General features: G+C 46.6%; 1 protein-coding gene across 5 annotated transcripts in view; it reads right to left on the reverse strand.

Annotated features, from left to right (window-relative positions):
* Positions 1–17,246, reverse strand: part of SLCO1A2 (solute carrier organic anion transporter family member 1A2) — a 42,923-nt gene that overhangs the window by 16,694 nt on the left and 8,983 nt on the right. Inside the window, exons 1-6 of one of the 5 annotated variants that reach the window (XM_083402033.1) lie at positions 14,955–15,066; positions 9,396–9,503; positions 5,563–5,704; positions 4,455–4,587; positions 2,377–2,483; positions 1,114–1,260 (exon numbers count right to left, since the gene is read on the reverse strand). In XM_083402033.1, coding sequence (XP_083258159.1) covers positions 1,114–1,260; positions 2,377–2,483; positions 4,455–4,587; positions 5,563–5,704; positions 9,396–9,503; positions 14,955–14,990 — 673 coding nt within the window. In that variant the 5' untranslated portion in view covers positions 14,991–15,066. Of the gene's footprint in view, positions 1–1,113; positions 1,261–2,376; positions 2,484–4,454; positions 4,588–4,965; positions 5,311–5,562; positions 5,705–9,395; positions 9,504–14,568; positions 14,711–14,954; positions 15,067–17,246 lie in introns of those variants that run through there. The other 4 variants (XM_083402032.1, XM_083402034.1, XM_083402035.1 and 1 more) reach the window with 4 other exon arrangements.

A 17,246-nucleotide genomic window follows, 5' to 3' on the forward strand; every position in this document is an offset into this window, starting at 1 on the left:
AACTGCTAGGTTGGCAGGCGCTGGGACCAAACGACGGGAGCGCACCCCACCGCGGGGATTCGAACCGCCGACCATGCGATCAGCAAGTCCTAGGCGCTGCGGTTTTACCCACAGCGCCACCTGCGTCCCAAAACACAACTTACACCGATAAAAATAAGGTGGGTCATGGCAATATATACCTCAAGCATTAAAAGCCAGGGTAAAGAGGTATATCTTCATTTGTTCCAAATGATCAACCTCCACTGAGTGGGATTTGCCTTCTGAATAAATATGCAGAGGACCACACCATGAGCATCCCCCAAAACGTACTTTTTCTAAGGCATTTGTAGTCTCCCTTTTGATCCAAAGTGAGGAAGACTCTATGGAAGAAACCAATTCACACCATAAAGCTCTTTAATGCCACTTTAAGCAGCCATAGGTAAAGGTAAAGGGACCCCTGACCATTAGGTCCAGTCGTGACTGACTCTGGGGTTGTGGCGCTCATCTTTATTGGCTGAGGGAGCCGGCGTACAGCTTCCGGGTCACTTGGCCAGCATGACTAAGCCGCTTCTGGCGAACCAGAGCAGTGCACGGAAATGCCATTTACCGGTACCTTCCCGCCAGAGCGGTACCTATTTATCTACTTGCACTTTGATGTGCTTTCGAACTGCTAGGTTGGCAAGAGCAGGGACCGAGCAACTGGAGCTCACCCCGTTGTGGGGATTCGAACAGCCGACCTTCTGATCGGCAAGTTCTAGGCTCTGTGGTTTAACCCACAGTGCCACCCGTGTCCCTTAAGTTTCACCCAAATAATTCTGGGAACTGTAGGGTGCTGGGAGTTGTTAGGCAACCCCTGGTCTCCTCACAGAGTTACAGTTCCCAGAAATTCCTTGGAAGAGGGATTGATTCAACTCCTTTGGAAACTCTGTGAAAGGAATAGGGGTCTCCTAACAACACTCAGCATCCTTGACAAACCACAGCTCCCAGAATTCTTTGGGGGAAGCTATGGTTGCTTAAAGCATCAACTTTGTGCTTAAAATGTATGCCGTGCATGTGGTCCAAGTGTATATAAGAGCTTGGTTTGATTTTTAAATCCAACACACAATACTGAGGATGGGTCTTTTTCAGGTTTACCGATGTAGAAAGGAGAGTTTTCTGTCCTTGCGAAATCCTCTACATACGAAATCCCCAAAGGAGCGATGGGAGTTTCACCAACTCCCCGGATGATGTTTCCCACCAGCACAAAAACCCACATCAAGGATCCAGCCTGTTTTCGACATTCTGGGCATAAAAGAAAGAAAGGAAAATCTCCATGGAGGATTTTTGCCGGTAATGAAATACTTTAATGCTCCCCATTCATCCGTAACCAGATGCTCCTGGCAAGGTGACTCGTTCCTGTCCCTGAATTCAGAAGTTAAATCAGCTGATTGAGTGGCATATTGTTTTACTTCCCCCATTTCCTTTTGTGCTAGGGGAGAAGCAGAGAACCTGTGGCCTCCCAGAATGTTGCTGGACTTCCATGCCTGTATCATCCCTTGCCTGTATACCTGAAGGAGCGTCTCCACCCCCATCGTTCAGCCTGGACACTGAGATCCAGCGCCAAGGGCCTTCTGGAGTTTCCCTCATTGCAAGAAGTGAGGTTACAGGGAACCATGCAGAGGGCCTTCTCAGTGGTGGCTCCCACCCTGTGGAATGCCCTCCCATCAGATGTCAAGGCAATAAGCAGCTATCTTATTTTTAAAAGACAACTGAAGGCAGCCCTGTTTAGGGAAGTTTTTAATGTTTGATGTTTTCTCGTGTTTCTAATATTCTGTTGGGAGCCACCCGGAGTGGCTGGGGAAACCCAGCCCAAATGGGCGGGGTATAAATATATATAAATATATCCCGCCCATCTGGCTGAGTTTCTCCAGCCACTCTGGGCAGCTCCCAATCGAGTGTTAAAAACAATACAGCATTAAATATTAAGAACAGAGCTGCTCGCAATGAGGGAACCGCCAGAAGGCCCTCGGCGCTGGGTCTCAGATTTGGCCATCCCTAGACACAGGTAGAGTAGGCATCAAAAACACGACAAAAAAACGACAAAAGCTGGCATCTACAAAGGTAATACAGTGGTACCTCAGGTTACATATGCTTCAGGTTACATACGCTTCAGGTTACAGACTCCGCTAACCCAGAAATAGCGCTTCAGGTTAAGAACTTTGCTTCAGGATGAGAACAGAAATCGTGCTCCAGCGGCGCAGCAGCAGCAGGAGGCCCCATTAGCTAAAGTGGTGCTTCAGGTTAAGAACAGTTTCAGGTTAAATAAGGACCTCCAGAACGAATTAAGTACTTAACCCGAGGTTCCACTGTACAGTAGAAAGAAAGTCAGTGAGAACTGAATCTAGGAAGGAACCTCACCTTCTGAGGGTTGTTCGGTCGCCATGGAAAACTGGCTATGATTTGCAAGGCAAACAGTTATGGTTGAAGAATTTTCAGATACAGAAAGAGAGTTTTCATAGCGGTACCTGTGGAGTCAGAATAAAATGTACACATGAAATGAGTGTGGCTCATTTGCAGACCATTTGCTTTGCATGCAGAAGGTCCCAGGTTCATTCCCTTGTGTCTCCAGGTCTGGTAGGGAGAAATTCTCTGTCTGAGACCCTGGAGAGTTTCTGCCAGTCATGAATAGATAATACTGAGCTAAATAGACCAGTGTTCTGACTGAGTGTAAGGTAGATTCCAATGTTCTTGTGGCTACACATTACAGAAACAGATCAGTAGTTATGGGTGATGAGAGTAGCATCCTTTTATATAGATTTACTCAGTACTTTTTTCTGGGGGGACGCGGGGGGACGCATACCCCTAAACATTTTGTGAATCTTTGTACTTTTGTCCATTTACTGTATTTATTTTTCCCCGATTTGAACTATAAAATGGTGGTTTTCTTGAGTCAAAATGAGAGGACCACCTAAATATTTTTTAAGAAAATAAAGCCCTGGATTTACTGATCAGCTATGTTCAGGTGCCCATCTTCCAGGACACCTATCTGGTAAAACCAGCACTGCATTTAGGATGGCATGGGCAGTTACCCCCATAGGGTGCCAAATCGAAGGGGTGCAAAACTGAGAAGATCCATAACTGAGAAGATCACTTTGGATGGTTGGCTGCAATGATCTGTTGGTCGTTCCACATGCTTTTGCATCAGTCTTCCAAAACCACCTGTGCAACTCCCTGTATTATGTGCAAACATTCCATATGCTGTATTGGCCCGAATATAAGATGCACCCACCAATAAGCCGCAACTTTAAAATTCAAGATTTATTTGTGGGTGCAGCCCACCTCCCGGCACTACTGCCCTGAATGGGGGGTGGCTGGTGCTCTGCTCCCCAAGCCAGCACTAGTGCTTGGTTCTGAACATGCTATGAGCCTGCTTCCTGGAACTACCTCCCCAAGCCGGCGCTGGCTGCCCCGTCCCCTGTTCAGGGCGGTAGGGCCGGAAGGTGTGCGTGTAGAGCTCGGTTCTGAATATAAGCCGCACTTTAACTTTTTACAGTCGGAATTTGGGGAAAAACAAACGTGCGGCTTATATTCAGGCCAATACGGTATTTTCTCTTGTGATGTGCTGTGTTCTAGGGCATTGTTCATTCTCTCTGCTTCCATGATCAAACTGCTTCTGTGCTGCCAATGCAGCAAAAACAACATGGGAGGCAACAGTGGCGAGTTACCAGTCTCTGCAACCACAGCAGCTGCTGTGATTCCGTAGCTGTTTGTCTTCAACCCAGGGAGCGCAATCCATTGCTCTCAAGAGAGACGGATACCAACAAGCATACAACTCCCCCCCCCAAAAAAAAACCTCGTATCTGCAAATGTATTTCTTAAATGTTTACACTGATTTTATACATATACAGTGGTGCCTCGCAAGACGAAAAGAATCCGTCCCGCGAGTCTCTTCGTCTTGCGGTTTTTTTTGTCTTGCGAAGCAAGCCCATTAGCAGATTAGCGGATTAGCGCTATTAGCGGCTTAGCGGATCAGCTGATAAGTGGCTTAGTGGATCAGCTGATAAGCGGCTTAGTGGATCAGCTGTTAAGCGGCTTAGCGGCTTGGGAAAAAGGGGGGGAGGGAAAAAACTCGCAAGACATTTTCGTCTTGCGAAACAAGCCCATAGCAAATTCGTTTTGCGAAGCACCTCCAAAACGGAAAACCCTTTCGTCTAGCGGGTTTTCCGTCTTGCGAGGCATTCGTCTTGCGGGGCACCACTGTACATACAACTCTTCCAGCATCAAAACACTGATATTACAATTAAAATCTTATTAATGAGAGGCCCCTTACTAACTGTTTCTGCAGATTTATTTCTTAATTCTTCCCCTTTAATTTGATGTTCAGATGTGCATGGGATGGGGTTGCATATTCAATGTTATTTCAAGGAGAAGAGCCCAAGGTTCCAACAGGAGCACATAGACAGGTATACCTCGGAAGTATGAGTAATGGGATTTACCTTCCCATCAAGAAATGAGGTAGCGCTATCAGAAAACATCCGAAACCCATAACTATGCAACCAATGGCGATCATGCGTGGTCTGTGGAGTTTTGATCCCAAGTAGCTCACAAAGGGTATCACCAGCAAGTTGCCTGTGGAAATGGAGAACATAGACTATCACCCGTCCAAAGTTATTCACTCTTCAGTCCCATGAGTCTCAGTAGGAGAGTTAGGCAAAGGCAGTCAGTCCAAGCTATTTGGCTGCCCTAAACACCTCATCCAATGTCCCCCCCCCCCCTTGAAGTTGCCTCCACAATCTTGGGTGGGGATTCTGTTTCTTGTGTGCAAGCAGGACCCGAGTGCAAGCACACTTTCCCCTCCTGCAGTTTCCAGCAATTCATATTCAGAAGCATACTGACTTTGACTGTGAATGAAAAACATAGCAGTCGTGGCTACTAGCCATTGAATGAGTTAATAGTGTTCTCCTAATAAGGCATTATTCTCACGCTTTGTAACAATTTGGTGACAACCTGTCTGGCTCTCAGAGAGAGTGTTTTGAGCTACCAATCACTCTGGATCATTTTTAGTCAATCCAACTTGCTCCAGAACAATCCAGACTTTCTTCAACCTGATCTGGATTCATCCCAAATTGTCTCAATTCAGTTCAGGGTTGGGCTTTTCTGAGTTGCTAGCATCACCGTCCTAGCATGTAGCTCACTAAAGTGAGCTCTCATTTCTTTTCTAGAACAGTAGTTCTATTAGTCTGTTGTACTAATCTTTTTATACACCCTGCATATACTTTTGAGAGTGATCCCCCCATCATTCTCAATGGGGTTTACTTCTGTAAAGGCTTGCGTAAATTTGGGAATTCAAGGTAGCCATGGCGAAGATAAAAGCAGAGTGGTCTTTATTCTAGATAGTTCAGAACACTTTTGTCTCTAGCTCCACCTAGCATTGCTCTGATTCTGCCAATAAAAGGCATGTGGCCCTCAACAGGTTACAACTGAAGGGATGTGGACCTGGCCAGGAAAAAAGCATGTCCACTATTCCTGGATTGGTCTTTCTATGCATTTAGACATGCCTGTTAAGCTATGGTTGAATTCTCATCAACCTTTTCGCTTGCATACCCATTTCAAAGCTTCCGTTTATCACACCAACCAACGAGGCAGGGATGTTGAACCGCCGTTCAATCTGTGTGAGCATGCTGTTCATGTAAGCCCCAGACATGGTCTTGGCGAGATAAGCAAAAGATAGTGACACCAGAAAGACCTAGAAGAGAATGTGGAGAACTCATTAAATCAACAATAGGACCATGTTAGGTGGTTTCAAAGATTGTCGAGCTCTTGAAATTGCAAGGTGAAAGGCTGGCATAAATGTTATTCTGTAATTTAGGGTGGAAAGGTATGGAGAGGGGCAAGAATATTCACATGCTCCATCTCTTGACTCCATTCAATCGTAGCCAAATGGAATGGGGTTAGGCACATGTACACACAAATCTTGCAACACTTGCAAATCTTGATGGTCAATGTCATGGGCTGGATGGATGCAAAGGAGTGGCGGGAGGCACCAGCTAGGGAACCCTCAGGGGAAGAAGGCTTAGAGCCAGGGGCAGACAATGAGTGGCCAGAGGGAGAAGAGGGAGCAGACTGGGAGGAGGAGGTGTTAGAAGTTGAAGAGGCAACAGGGTTTAGTGAGGAAGAAGAGGCTATGGCAGAGAGCAGTTCAGAATCAGAGGCAGAATCAGAGGGGGGTCAAGAGGCAGAGAGGAGGCACACTGCTGAAGAGGCCAGGGAATCTCCCCCTCCTGGTGTGACCAGCTCACCTCCTCCCTGGTCTCCCAGGACCAGAAGAGGAATGAAGAGAGCAGAGCGAAGAAAGACAAGGTAACAAAGTCTGAGGAAGAGGAGCCTTCAAGAGTGCTGGGAAGGTGTGGCCCTTCAGTTCTTGCAACTGTCTCCTTGGGGCAAGACCTACTGGGAAGAGTTGCTGTGATCACAGGGTTTCTTTGAATAACTTCACTGACAGCAGTGGCTTTATTTCTGACTTGCTCCTGACGGTTGACAAGCTCTGTGAGTGTGCATGTGTATCTAATTGCCCTTTTCTCTGTGCATGTGAACAATTTCCATAGGCGTATGTGAAATTGCCCCTTTCTTGGTATGTGATTGCTTCATTCCCCATGTGTGTGATTGCCCCCTTCCATGTGGGCATGCAAAATTACCTCTTCTTCTCTCTACGTCTGATTGACCCTTTCTCTGTGTGTTATTATTTCCCCTTTTCCTGCCCTCCCTAACACGACCCTGGATCTACTTGACACAAAGTGAGAAACAACAGTGTCATGTTTAATCCCAAGACTTAAAGAGGCCATGGAAATCCAGTACTGATAAGCCTTAATCCCATTAGTTCTGCTTGGGACCACAGACAGACCATAAACCTGACACCCAGAACGCAGTCGGCTGTCGTTCTCTTCCTTTATCCCATGCCTACGGAGTCGATGCCAAGCACTTAAATCTCGAGAAGCGGTGCCCTTAAGGAAACTGGATAAACTGTGGTCTTTGCTCCTTCCTCTGGTTTTCTCAGAAACTCGCCTCACCTGGCATTAAAGAGATGGAGCCAACAGCCAAGGAACAGCTGTGATGTTGCATTAACCAAAGATGCAGAGGCGATTCTTAAATGCAGGACTGACATGAGCCCTGCTCAGGTGTTCACACATGTAGAAATAAACATGTGGAATGTGGGGATAGAATTGCACTCACTGGTTCCACCCCACCCCACACAAAGGCCACATTCACACCATACATTTAAAACATGGTGATACGACTTGGGTCGGCCCAAAGAATTCTGGGAGCTGTTAGGACACCCCTATTCCCTGTCACAGAGCTACAATTCACAGAACACCCTGGGAAGACAGATTGACTGTTAAACTACCAGGGGGGATAGGGGTCTCCTAGCAACTGCCAGGACCTTTAACAAGCTACAGCTCCTATCGTTCTTTGGGGGAAGCCATGTCTGGTTGAAATGGCATCATGGTGCTTTAAATATAGAGTGAGATTGTGGCCTTGTACCCATACATGCAATCTATGCCCTTCGTATACCTAGTATTCAGAGCATGTTTGCAGGAGTCTGTGAATGGCTTGTGGCTGATACAGAAGGTCTGGCTGTTGAGTCTACTCAGCCTCTGTCCCCTCTCTCCAGGCCAGACCATTCACCGGCCCTGCTGAGCACCATCATGTATAATTGCCTAGCTGGAATGTGTCCTTGAACTCTGATGATGCCTCTTCCTTACCAGGATGGAGGATGGCGAGGTGGCAGAAGGGGAGATGTGGAACCTACAGATGCTCTATTTTTTTTATTATTTTTTTTGCATGAGTGGAGGCTGGTCCATTTGGGCGAATGGGCTGCTGCCCCACCAACCTCTGTCTGCCCTCCTCCAACCTGCACTTTGATTCTAATTCTGTGACAGCTTCCGCAAATTTTTTTGAATGGGAAGCATATAAAACGTATATCCATGGCCGAATCCTTGCATATTCATCTTATATAAACAAATTAAAGGATAAAAGGGGGGGGGATTAAAAGATGAGCTAAAAGGCTTATGGACACAAATGGTTAGAAGCCCAGCTATTATACTATAGAAGTAAATCCAGCCTGTGCCTACCTGCCGTCTTACTTACAACCAGTCTAGGGCAGGCAAACTCGGCCCTCCAGTTGTTTTGGGACTACAACGCCCATGATCCCTAGCTAACAGGACCAGTGGTCAGGTATGATGGGAATTGTAGTCCCAAAACATCTGGAGGGCCGAGTTTGCCTATGCCTGGCCTAGAGGATGGCACTGCCAGTTGACTTCATTCTCCTTGGCTTCATTCTTGCCCCATGTGAAGGAGGCAGGCAACACTAGGTTGAGGTGGCTCCATCTACAATTGGTTCAGGCTCCATCTATTCCCTGCCTTCCATCCCATTGGTCCCAAAGGAACCAGCCTACCATATAAAGTAAGAAGAACCACAGCCAAGGTTCCACCAACTTTTGCCTCTGGCCCTGCCCACAATCAGCATGTGGCTCATGGGAAAGTTACCAATCAGAGAATGTGGCCCTCGGTTGTACAGAGTTCCTCACTCCTTGTCTATCCAATGTATGTGGGTGGTCGCAGGTGGCGCTGTGGTCTAAACCACTGAGCCTCTTAGGCTTGCCAATCAGAAGGTCGGCGGTTCGAATCCCTGCGACGGGGTGAGCTCCCATTGCTCGGTCCCAGCTCCTGCCAACCTAGCAGTTCGAAAGCACGTCAAAGTGCAAGCAGATAAATAGGTACCTCTCCGGCGGGAAGGTAAATGGCGTTTTCGTGCGCTGCTCTGGTTCGCCAGAAGCAGCTTAGTCATGCTGGCCACATGACCCGGAAGCTGTATGCCAGCTCCCTCGGCCAGTAAAGCGAGATGAGCTCTGCAACCCCAGACTCGGTCACTACTGGACCTAATGGTCAGGGGTCCCTTTACCTTTACCTATCCAATGTAAGGGCTGGTTAGCAAATACTGCTTGATTTATGTTAATACAATTACCGTTTTCCTTGCTTGCTTTGCTCTTGAATTGTTAATGAGTATCTTAAATTAGAATCCTTGAGTTGAGTACTGCAAGTTTTCTTGGATTATCTAGCCCACACTGACTGTTCTGCTTCATGCTATTTAATTGAGATAGGAGGACAGATAACAGGCGCCTGCTTTTCTCTCCTTTGACATGCCGTTGGTTCCAATTTCTATGTGCTCAGGTATTTGGATAATGGTCACACAACCATTTGTGTGTAAATTACACAAGGGGCATCTCTCCTTTGCAAAGGAGACGGAAACTCAGGAGTCAGTATTCATTAATTTACAGGATTTAAAGGAAAGTCAACCAACTTTCCTAGGTGCTCGGCAACTTTCTCAAGGGGTCTGCGCAGATCCATCCGCAACAAAAGAGTCATAGCATTTTTCTTACCTTCAGCTTGCTCATACAGAATATAGATGGCTCCTTAGCTCCTTTCATTGTGCTTTTTGAATTGGCTGTGGATTCTTCCTTGTGGTTATTTGTATCTGTCCCAGCATCCTTTTAAAGGAAAAAAATGAAAAGAAGAGTACTGGTCATAACAAGACTAAGTTTAAAAATACTATAGAGTGGTATGCAAAAACAGCTTGCGTATGGGGTGGTGGGGTAGACAGCTAATAATCTACATTCCCTTCATGTGGGTAGCTATTGTTTACTGGGTGGGATGAGGTGGCAGGAAAGTCAGCAAGGTGCAAACCCATCATTGAAGCCAATCCAATGCTCCCGCCAGTGTGTTTGCACTGTGATGACTTCCCTGCCACCTCTTCCCTCTTGATAAGCAACAGGGACTCATCTGTCAGACAGCTTGCATATACAAGAAACTGCTTATGGATGCATGGTGCTTTCAGTTTACCTACCTGGAAATAATCTGCAGTGAAATCAATAGGACTGATGTCTGAAAACATGCATAGCATTGGGCTCCTAGGCACACCTGATGTATGTAGGACACAGAGAAACTATTGATCTTGGTTCATGCATAAATACCCATAATTGACAGCAAGCTGATAGGTCTATAATTTCCTTGGTCATTGGCTTGACTCTTTTTAAAAATGGGCACAACTGTTACTACTCTCTTCCAGCTAGAAGGAATCATACCAGAACTATTTATTGTAGTAAAAAGGGAAGCTACCAATGTTGGTTTGCTTTTATAAGCTACAAAGGAAGACAGTCAGTCCTCAGGGCCTCACTTGGGAAAGTGCCAATTCTGCAGATCAAAGTGACTGTGTGGACACATATGGAGTAAAATGATCCTTTGAGTAAACTAATCAAATTGTTGTTCCTGAATATGACAATATAGGGAAATAGAGTTATATAGCTAAAACACATTGGGTTATATCCAACTACTCAAAGCAGACCCACTGAAAATAATGAACCTAAGTTGGCCATATCCATTTATTTCCATAGATCTACTCTGAGTGCCATTAGCATCAGCGACAACCCATTGATTAATGATGCCACTCAAAAACTAGCGCATTCATAAGTCAACTCTAGTAGTTTCATAATTCTTCAAAGCATTGTGAGCCCTCATTCAATGATTTTAGAAAATGTTTTCTTAGTTTGAAACAACAAGATTATGAGCAAACAACATGAGATCACAACCGATCATAAAATGCCATGATACCGTGATGCATGTGTTGGGAAAGAATGTTGCATTGTGCGTGCCACATTCCCCAGATGCACCTCAGTGATGTGCAATAATTCAGACACTTTGAAATCTGGTGGTAACAAATAACTTCATAGCAGAAGGTCTCAAGTTCAAGGTCTCCAGCATCTCTAGGTCAGGCTGGGTTGCATCTAACACTGTGAAGGCAGAGTTTTGCTTGCCCAAGGAGACCTCCAGTTGCTCTCCTCCTGCTGTCTGCTTCCACAAACTACTTCAGAGGGTCCCAGAAACTGGAACTGATTTGGAAGGGTGGAAGGGGCAAATGATGAAGAGAGCATTCCATCAGGCTATTGCACCAGTGGAACTTCAGCGATGGACAGTGCCCCCTGTCTGAAACCCTGCCAGAATATTGTTGCATGCTATCCCAATCTCCAGCCAGTTTACAATTCCAGAGCTTCCAGGCACTTACCCGGAATTTGGTTTCCCCGGAATGAGGGAGATGGTAGTGTTTTTAGGCTATATAGTTTATTTACACATATATACAACCTTAGCCTATGAAGCCCCTGAGGCCCCAAGAAGGTCTTGCTTTTCCCATAGCCACAGTCTTGGATTCAAGCATAAATCAAGCATGTCTCCTCCACTCAGGTTTCTGCCTGCATCCTGCTTCTAGCCCAGCTCTCTCTCACACACACCTCTGGCACAAAGCCACTTCCTTTGTTACCCTAACGACCCATACTTTGTTGTTGTTGTTTAGTCGTTTAGTCGTGTCCGACTCTTCGTGACTCCATGGACCAGAGCACGCCAGGCACTTCTGTCTTCCACTGCCTCCCGCAGTTTGGTCAAACTCATGCTGGTAGCTTCGAGAACACTGTCCAACCATCTCGTCCTCTGTCATCCCCTTCTCCTTGTGCCCTCCATCTTTCCCAACATCAGGGTCTTTTCCAGGGAGTCTTCTCTTCTCATGAGGTGGCCAAATATTGGAGCCTCAGTTTCAGGATCTGTCCTTCCAGTGAGCACTCAGGGCTGATTTCCTTAAGAATGGAGAGGTGTGATCTTCTTGCAGTCCATGGGACTCTCAAGAGTCTCCTCCAGCACCATAATTCAAAAGCATCAATTCTTCGGCGATCAGCCTTCTTTATGGTCGAGCTCTCACTTCCATACATCGCTACTGGGAAAACCATAGCTTTAACTATACGGACCTTTGTTGGCAAGGTGATGTCTCTGCTTTTTAAGATGCTGTCTAGGTTTGTCAAACAATAGTTTCCACTTTAGAAAAGACAGGAGAGAGGAGGAAAGAGAGATGATGGTTGAAGGCAACTTGAGACTGCAGTGCCAGTTTCTGGGGAGAAGGTCTGCTGGTTTGCAGGAGAGAAAGCTGCTTGTTCAATGTGTTATTATCAGTATGTAAAGCTGTTAGCAACTCGGGACCAGTTTACCTTACCCACTCGACCGCTTCAATCTGCAGAGCTGGTTGCAGTTGCCAAGTAATACTTGCTCTGCCTTTGTAAAGAATCAATATTTCCATGTGGCAGCACCTGCACATTGGGACTCCCTGCCAACTGTCAAGGCGGGAGTCAGGAGCAGGACAGCAATAGCTCACAAGGTCTCAATGAAGTTAATTCTTTATTCAGAGAAACAAAACAGCTCAGGCCGAATGGGCATAGCAAATCCTCCCAGTAGATCTTGCCTCAATGAGGCAGTTGCGAGGACTGAAGAACCTCACTTTCCACAGCTCTTTAAGTCTCCTCTTCCCCCAAGTCCTTCCCAAGCAACCTGAGACTTCTTCACCTTGTCTGTCTCTGCTCAGATCTCTTCATACCTCTTCCGGTTCTGGGAGACTGGAGGCAGGGAGGGTAGATTGTCGCAGCAGAAGGGGGTGACACCCTGGCTTCTTCAGCAGCCTGCCTCATCTCTGCCTCTTGGCTTCCCTCCTCTCCTGCTTCATCTTCTGATTCTGGACTTCTCTCTGCCACAGATTCTCCCTGCTCACCAAACCCTGTAAACTCTTCAACTCTTCTCTCTCTAACCACCAATCTCCAGGCTCTGAGCTTTCGTCCCTTGGGGGATTCCCTGGCTGGTTCCTTCCACCACTCCTCTGCATCCAGCCAGTCCACAACACCAACTGACAACAGGTAGGTGTACTCTTTTTTGGCACCTGCTAAAACTATTTCTGTTTAGGCAAGCCTGCCCAGCTACGTAGATTGGTAGGGCAGTGTTGGCTTCCACTGGCACTTTCTCTTCCCAAGTGTGTAGAGCTGCCCCAGGAACTGCTTAGAGAGCAGGGCAACACTGTTCTCCCCAATGGGAATATTACATATGTACCATAACAGTTTGGCCATAGTTGAAAAATCTGCACTGTACACTTGGGGTGGGCAACATTTTCCAGCTTAGGCCCAATGGGTGGGGACTATTGGCTTGTCCCACACCTAGAAAGTGGTTTTCCCCCATTGACTCCCACTTTCTATACATGGGTCAAGTGGCTTTGCCTTTGCTCAGCCACCATCCCCTGGTAAACCCATTCTTTAGCGCTAAATCAGAACTAACAGCAATCTGGGGGAAAACCCGGTTGCTGTTTGTTCCAATTCCACACTAAAGATCAAGTTTCATGGAGGGAAAGCAGCAGGGCAAATGGAGGTGGGAGCCGTAAAAGGAAGCAGATTTTTGTTGAACATCAGGCAAAATGTCCTATGCTAAGAGCTGTTTGGCAAGGCTCTCACTCAAGATATTTAAGTGGTGTCTGAACAGCTGTTTATTAGAGGTGCCATTCCTTCATCATGCATAGAAGGCCCCGCACTGAGCACAGAGGTAATTTTAGGGCAGCACAACCAGTTCGCCCACACTGAGCACTGAGCAGAGAGGGCACCTGCGAAGCATTTGCTTGGCTACAGGGAGGAGGCGTGAGGGCTCTGTCAAGGTCCTAGAGTCCACCCATCTCCTTCCCAAAGCCCAGGTGATACTTGCCCAGCATTGGGAAGGAGGTCAGTGGCCTCTAAGACCCTGCCAAAGCCCTCACACCTCCTTCCCAAAGCCTGGCAGGGTGCAAGGACTGGGGGGAGCCAAATTCTGGACAAGCAGAAGGTGCCATAGTACCAAACTCCGTCCTTGATGTGCAGAGAGTTGTCTATGGTGCTGTGATCCTCTGGTTCTATGGCAATGCCTTGCAGAGGTGTGCAGTTTGCCTCTCAGCAGGTTCAAGCCCCCTTTACACACATGCGCATGCACACACACAAAAATGATGACCGGCATTTTGCTAGTTAACTCGATGTGCCCTCAAATATACAGAGTGCTGCAATTTGGAAGTGCTGGCTGTTCCTTTAGGAAAAGTTTTAGGTGCAACACAGGAGAGATATCATGCCCCCAATCCCCCGCCACACACACACCATCCCCATTGCAGCATCGGTTATGAAAATCTGCTTGCTGGAAAATACAATACACAAAAGTCCTGCGAGCTCCGTGCCAAGGTATGCTTTAAAAGAACGTCAGGTGTTTTATTTCCCTGAACTTCTGGTTACACAATTATTTTGGACGTTTCTTCAGGTCACTAAAGGGAGCAGCATTTTCAGAATGCTTGTACAGTGTGACTCTTTTAATCGCTTGATCTGTTAGTTCAAAGGGAGCCAGCAAAAAAACTAAAACAAAAAACAACAACCCAAAACATGCTACAGTCTAGGATTTGATGGCATGCAACCTAAAGGCTTTGTGTGTGTGTGTTAGAATCTTGCAAATCCCAACAGTCTTTAAAATGTTTCTTGAAAAAGGACTCTTCTAGTCCTTTCTAGATAAATGTAACGTCATATATTCCCTGCGCCAAGCAAGCTTCCCATCTCTGCATCAAACCAAAGCTCTGATCGTTTATTTTTAACATTCCCATTAGATGACTTTTCTCCCCATTTACAATTCTGATCTTCCCTCCCATCTCTTTCCGTCTTGTGGCATCTTTATGGCTTTATTTGCTATCCATACCTCGTTGATCCTGTTAGTGGCAAATCCATTGGCTTCTCTCCTCAAATCTAACCCATATCGGAGTTTCTTTTGGGATGAAGCCATTGCAGTTGTGGAGCAATGAAGGGATCTCTTACGAGAGACACAAAACCAAGACAACGGGGGGAAAGAACAGGACTGAATGTACTTCTTTCTTAGAAGAAGTCTAAGTGAAACTTTTGTTATATTCAGCAGTGACCTGCTGAGCGGGAGAAAGAAACAAGAAACAGGGGGACCTTGAGCCAAAATAAATAACCCAGAAAACTGCCCCATTTCAAGACATGGTCATATCTCTTTTTACAGCTCTCCTCTCTATTCTTGCAAGTGCGTTTCGGACAATAAACTAGGCACAACCTTGGATTGCCTACCTTGATGCTATCACTCATCTTGGCTTCCGTTTCCATTTCAGACCAGGATCGGACCACACACTACCTGAATGTCTCCTCTCCTCTCTCTTCCTTTTTCAGCTAAGCTTGTAAAAAGACTTGAGTCCTGGGTAATTCCCTAAACAATTTTAATCCCTGCAGGTCTTTGATTACCTTGAGTTCTGGCCAGTCGACTGCCATTAACCCCTAACAGGATCCTAAATGTTGCACTGATGTGCTCATTAAAGGCAAAATATGTACACAGTGAAACTGAGATAATGAGCACTGGTGCCTCCAGATGAACTGTTTAACTGAGCATTTGTTTTGCTTTGCTTGCATAAGGCTCGCACAGCAGTTGGAGTCCAGGGGCAACCAATATGGTGGCTTCTGTTGGACTACAACTCCCATGAGCCCCAGCCAGCATGGCCAATTGTCAGGGATGATGGGAGTTGGAGTCCAACAGCAGCTGAGTGGGCACCACTATGGACTCCTCCAGGCATCCTTTTCATGATGGCACCAGGGCACATGCACGATCTTGCTTTCAATACAGTTTTCACAACTCTTGTTTCTGTTTTATTATAAAATGAAATAATAATAAACTTTACAAAACCCTAAAACACTGTTTGCATCCACTAAAAATTGTTGTATACATGCTGTTTAATTTCGGACTGGGGTATGATGTCCTGCAGCTTCCTACTGAAACAGTGGCATAGCATTCATTGCTGGCACCCAGGGCAGGTGTGCAGGCACTGGGCAGGGGGTCGCCACTGCCAGAGCAACCTTACCCCCACTGGAGCAAAACTGGGCCAAGCTGAACCGTTTGCCCGCCCACACAGGGGGGAATCTGACTGGTCAATGTGGCCCTTGGCAGACAGAGAAGAGCACAGGGCCACACCGCACTGGGGGCACTTTCTTCGGGGCGCGGGTTCACATCCCCTCAAAATTTGTGCACCCAGGGGCATGACCCTCAGGCACCACCACACTACGCCCCTGTTTTGAAAACCTAAAAACGGTTCCACCACAAATGTTCCAGGTTTTTCCGTTGTTTCGCTTTGGTTGTGCTATAGCTTCCCTTCTGACAGCAATAATGCAATAAAATTGGGGAAGCATCGCAGAACACCTAATAGAGCAGAATGGACGGTCCATTATAAATCCACCACTGCTGCGCTGTTATGATGTCAATGGCATTTTGCAGAAGACACCCTCAAAACAACCACAAGTCCACAGAGGCCTTATGTCTGGATGAGGGTGGTGCTGTGGTCTAAACCACTGAGCCTCCACTTCCGGGTCTGAACGCGATCTGAAGATGGCTGCTTTCCTCTGATGTCTCAGAGGAAGAGCTCTGAGAAGGACGGGGTTTTACTGCTTCGACGACGCAGAAACTCCATAAAACCGCAGGCGGGGAAAGCCTACGGCCGTGGGACTCAGCGGGCACCGAAAGCGCAGCTCCAGATCGTCTCCGGGTCGTAAATAGCCCCGGGGAACGGAGGGGGGGCCGGCGTGGTGCTGTGAGGCTATCGCTACCTTCTCAGAGCGACGTCGCACTGCCAATCAGAAAAGCGTTCGACCTCTTCTTGTTACAATTTGGATTACAAAACAGAATAATCGTGAGTAAACTACAGTAAATTTGAAGGACTTTAATTTGGAAAACCTGAATTGGAAAAGAATCGGGACTTTAAATTTCTTTAAGAATGATCGGAACAGAGGCGGGAAGGTCTAAACAGGAAGTCAGCCTTCCGCTTTGTATATAGTAGAAAGTAAAGACTATGCTTTTAACATTCTAAAATAAGAGATTGAAAAAGCTATTCTGAAGCCATAGAAAGGATTGCAACCCCCCTCCCAAGAACTGGAAGGAGGGGGAGTATTTTGGGAAAGACTAAATCCCCCGGAGAAAGAGGCTGCGGTAACAAAAACATCGCTCTGACTCCCAGGTCCTGAGCTGTCGAATTTGAAGATACTAGCCTCATAAAGGGGATAGTGGACGGCGCTTGACTAATGAGAGTTAAAGGTGCTATAAAACTGTTATAAAGGTGTTAGAACCATAAAACTGTCGCCAAAAGGATTGATGATACAATTCGGTCTTGACTGTAAACCAAAGGACATTTTGTTTCTTCTGATCGTGGAATCTTAGAGTCCCCCTAGTGGGCACTGACATCGTTACAAGTCTATTGGTAATTTTCCACTGTAATATCTTACTGCAATTTCTTATCGGACTGTCTGTTTGTGCCACAAGCCTAGTTGCAGCTGCAGTCTGACCGTGGGAAAGCTTGGCTTATGGCTGAGAAAGAGAGTTAC

This window comes from Podarcis tiliguerta (genome assembly GCF_965153285.1).
Source record: "Podarcis tiliguerta genome assembly, chromosome: 10".
In the NCBI taxonomy this organism is placed as follows: Eukaryota; Metazoa; Chordata; class Lepidosauria; order Squamata; family Lacertidae; genus Podarcis; species Podarcis tiliguerta.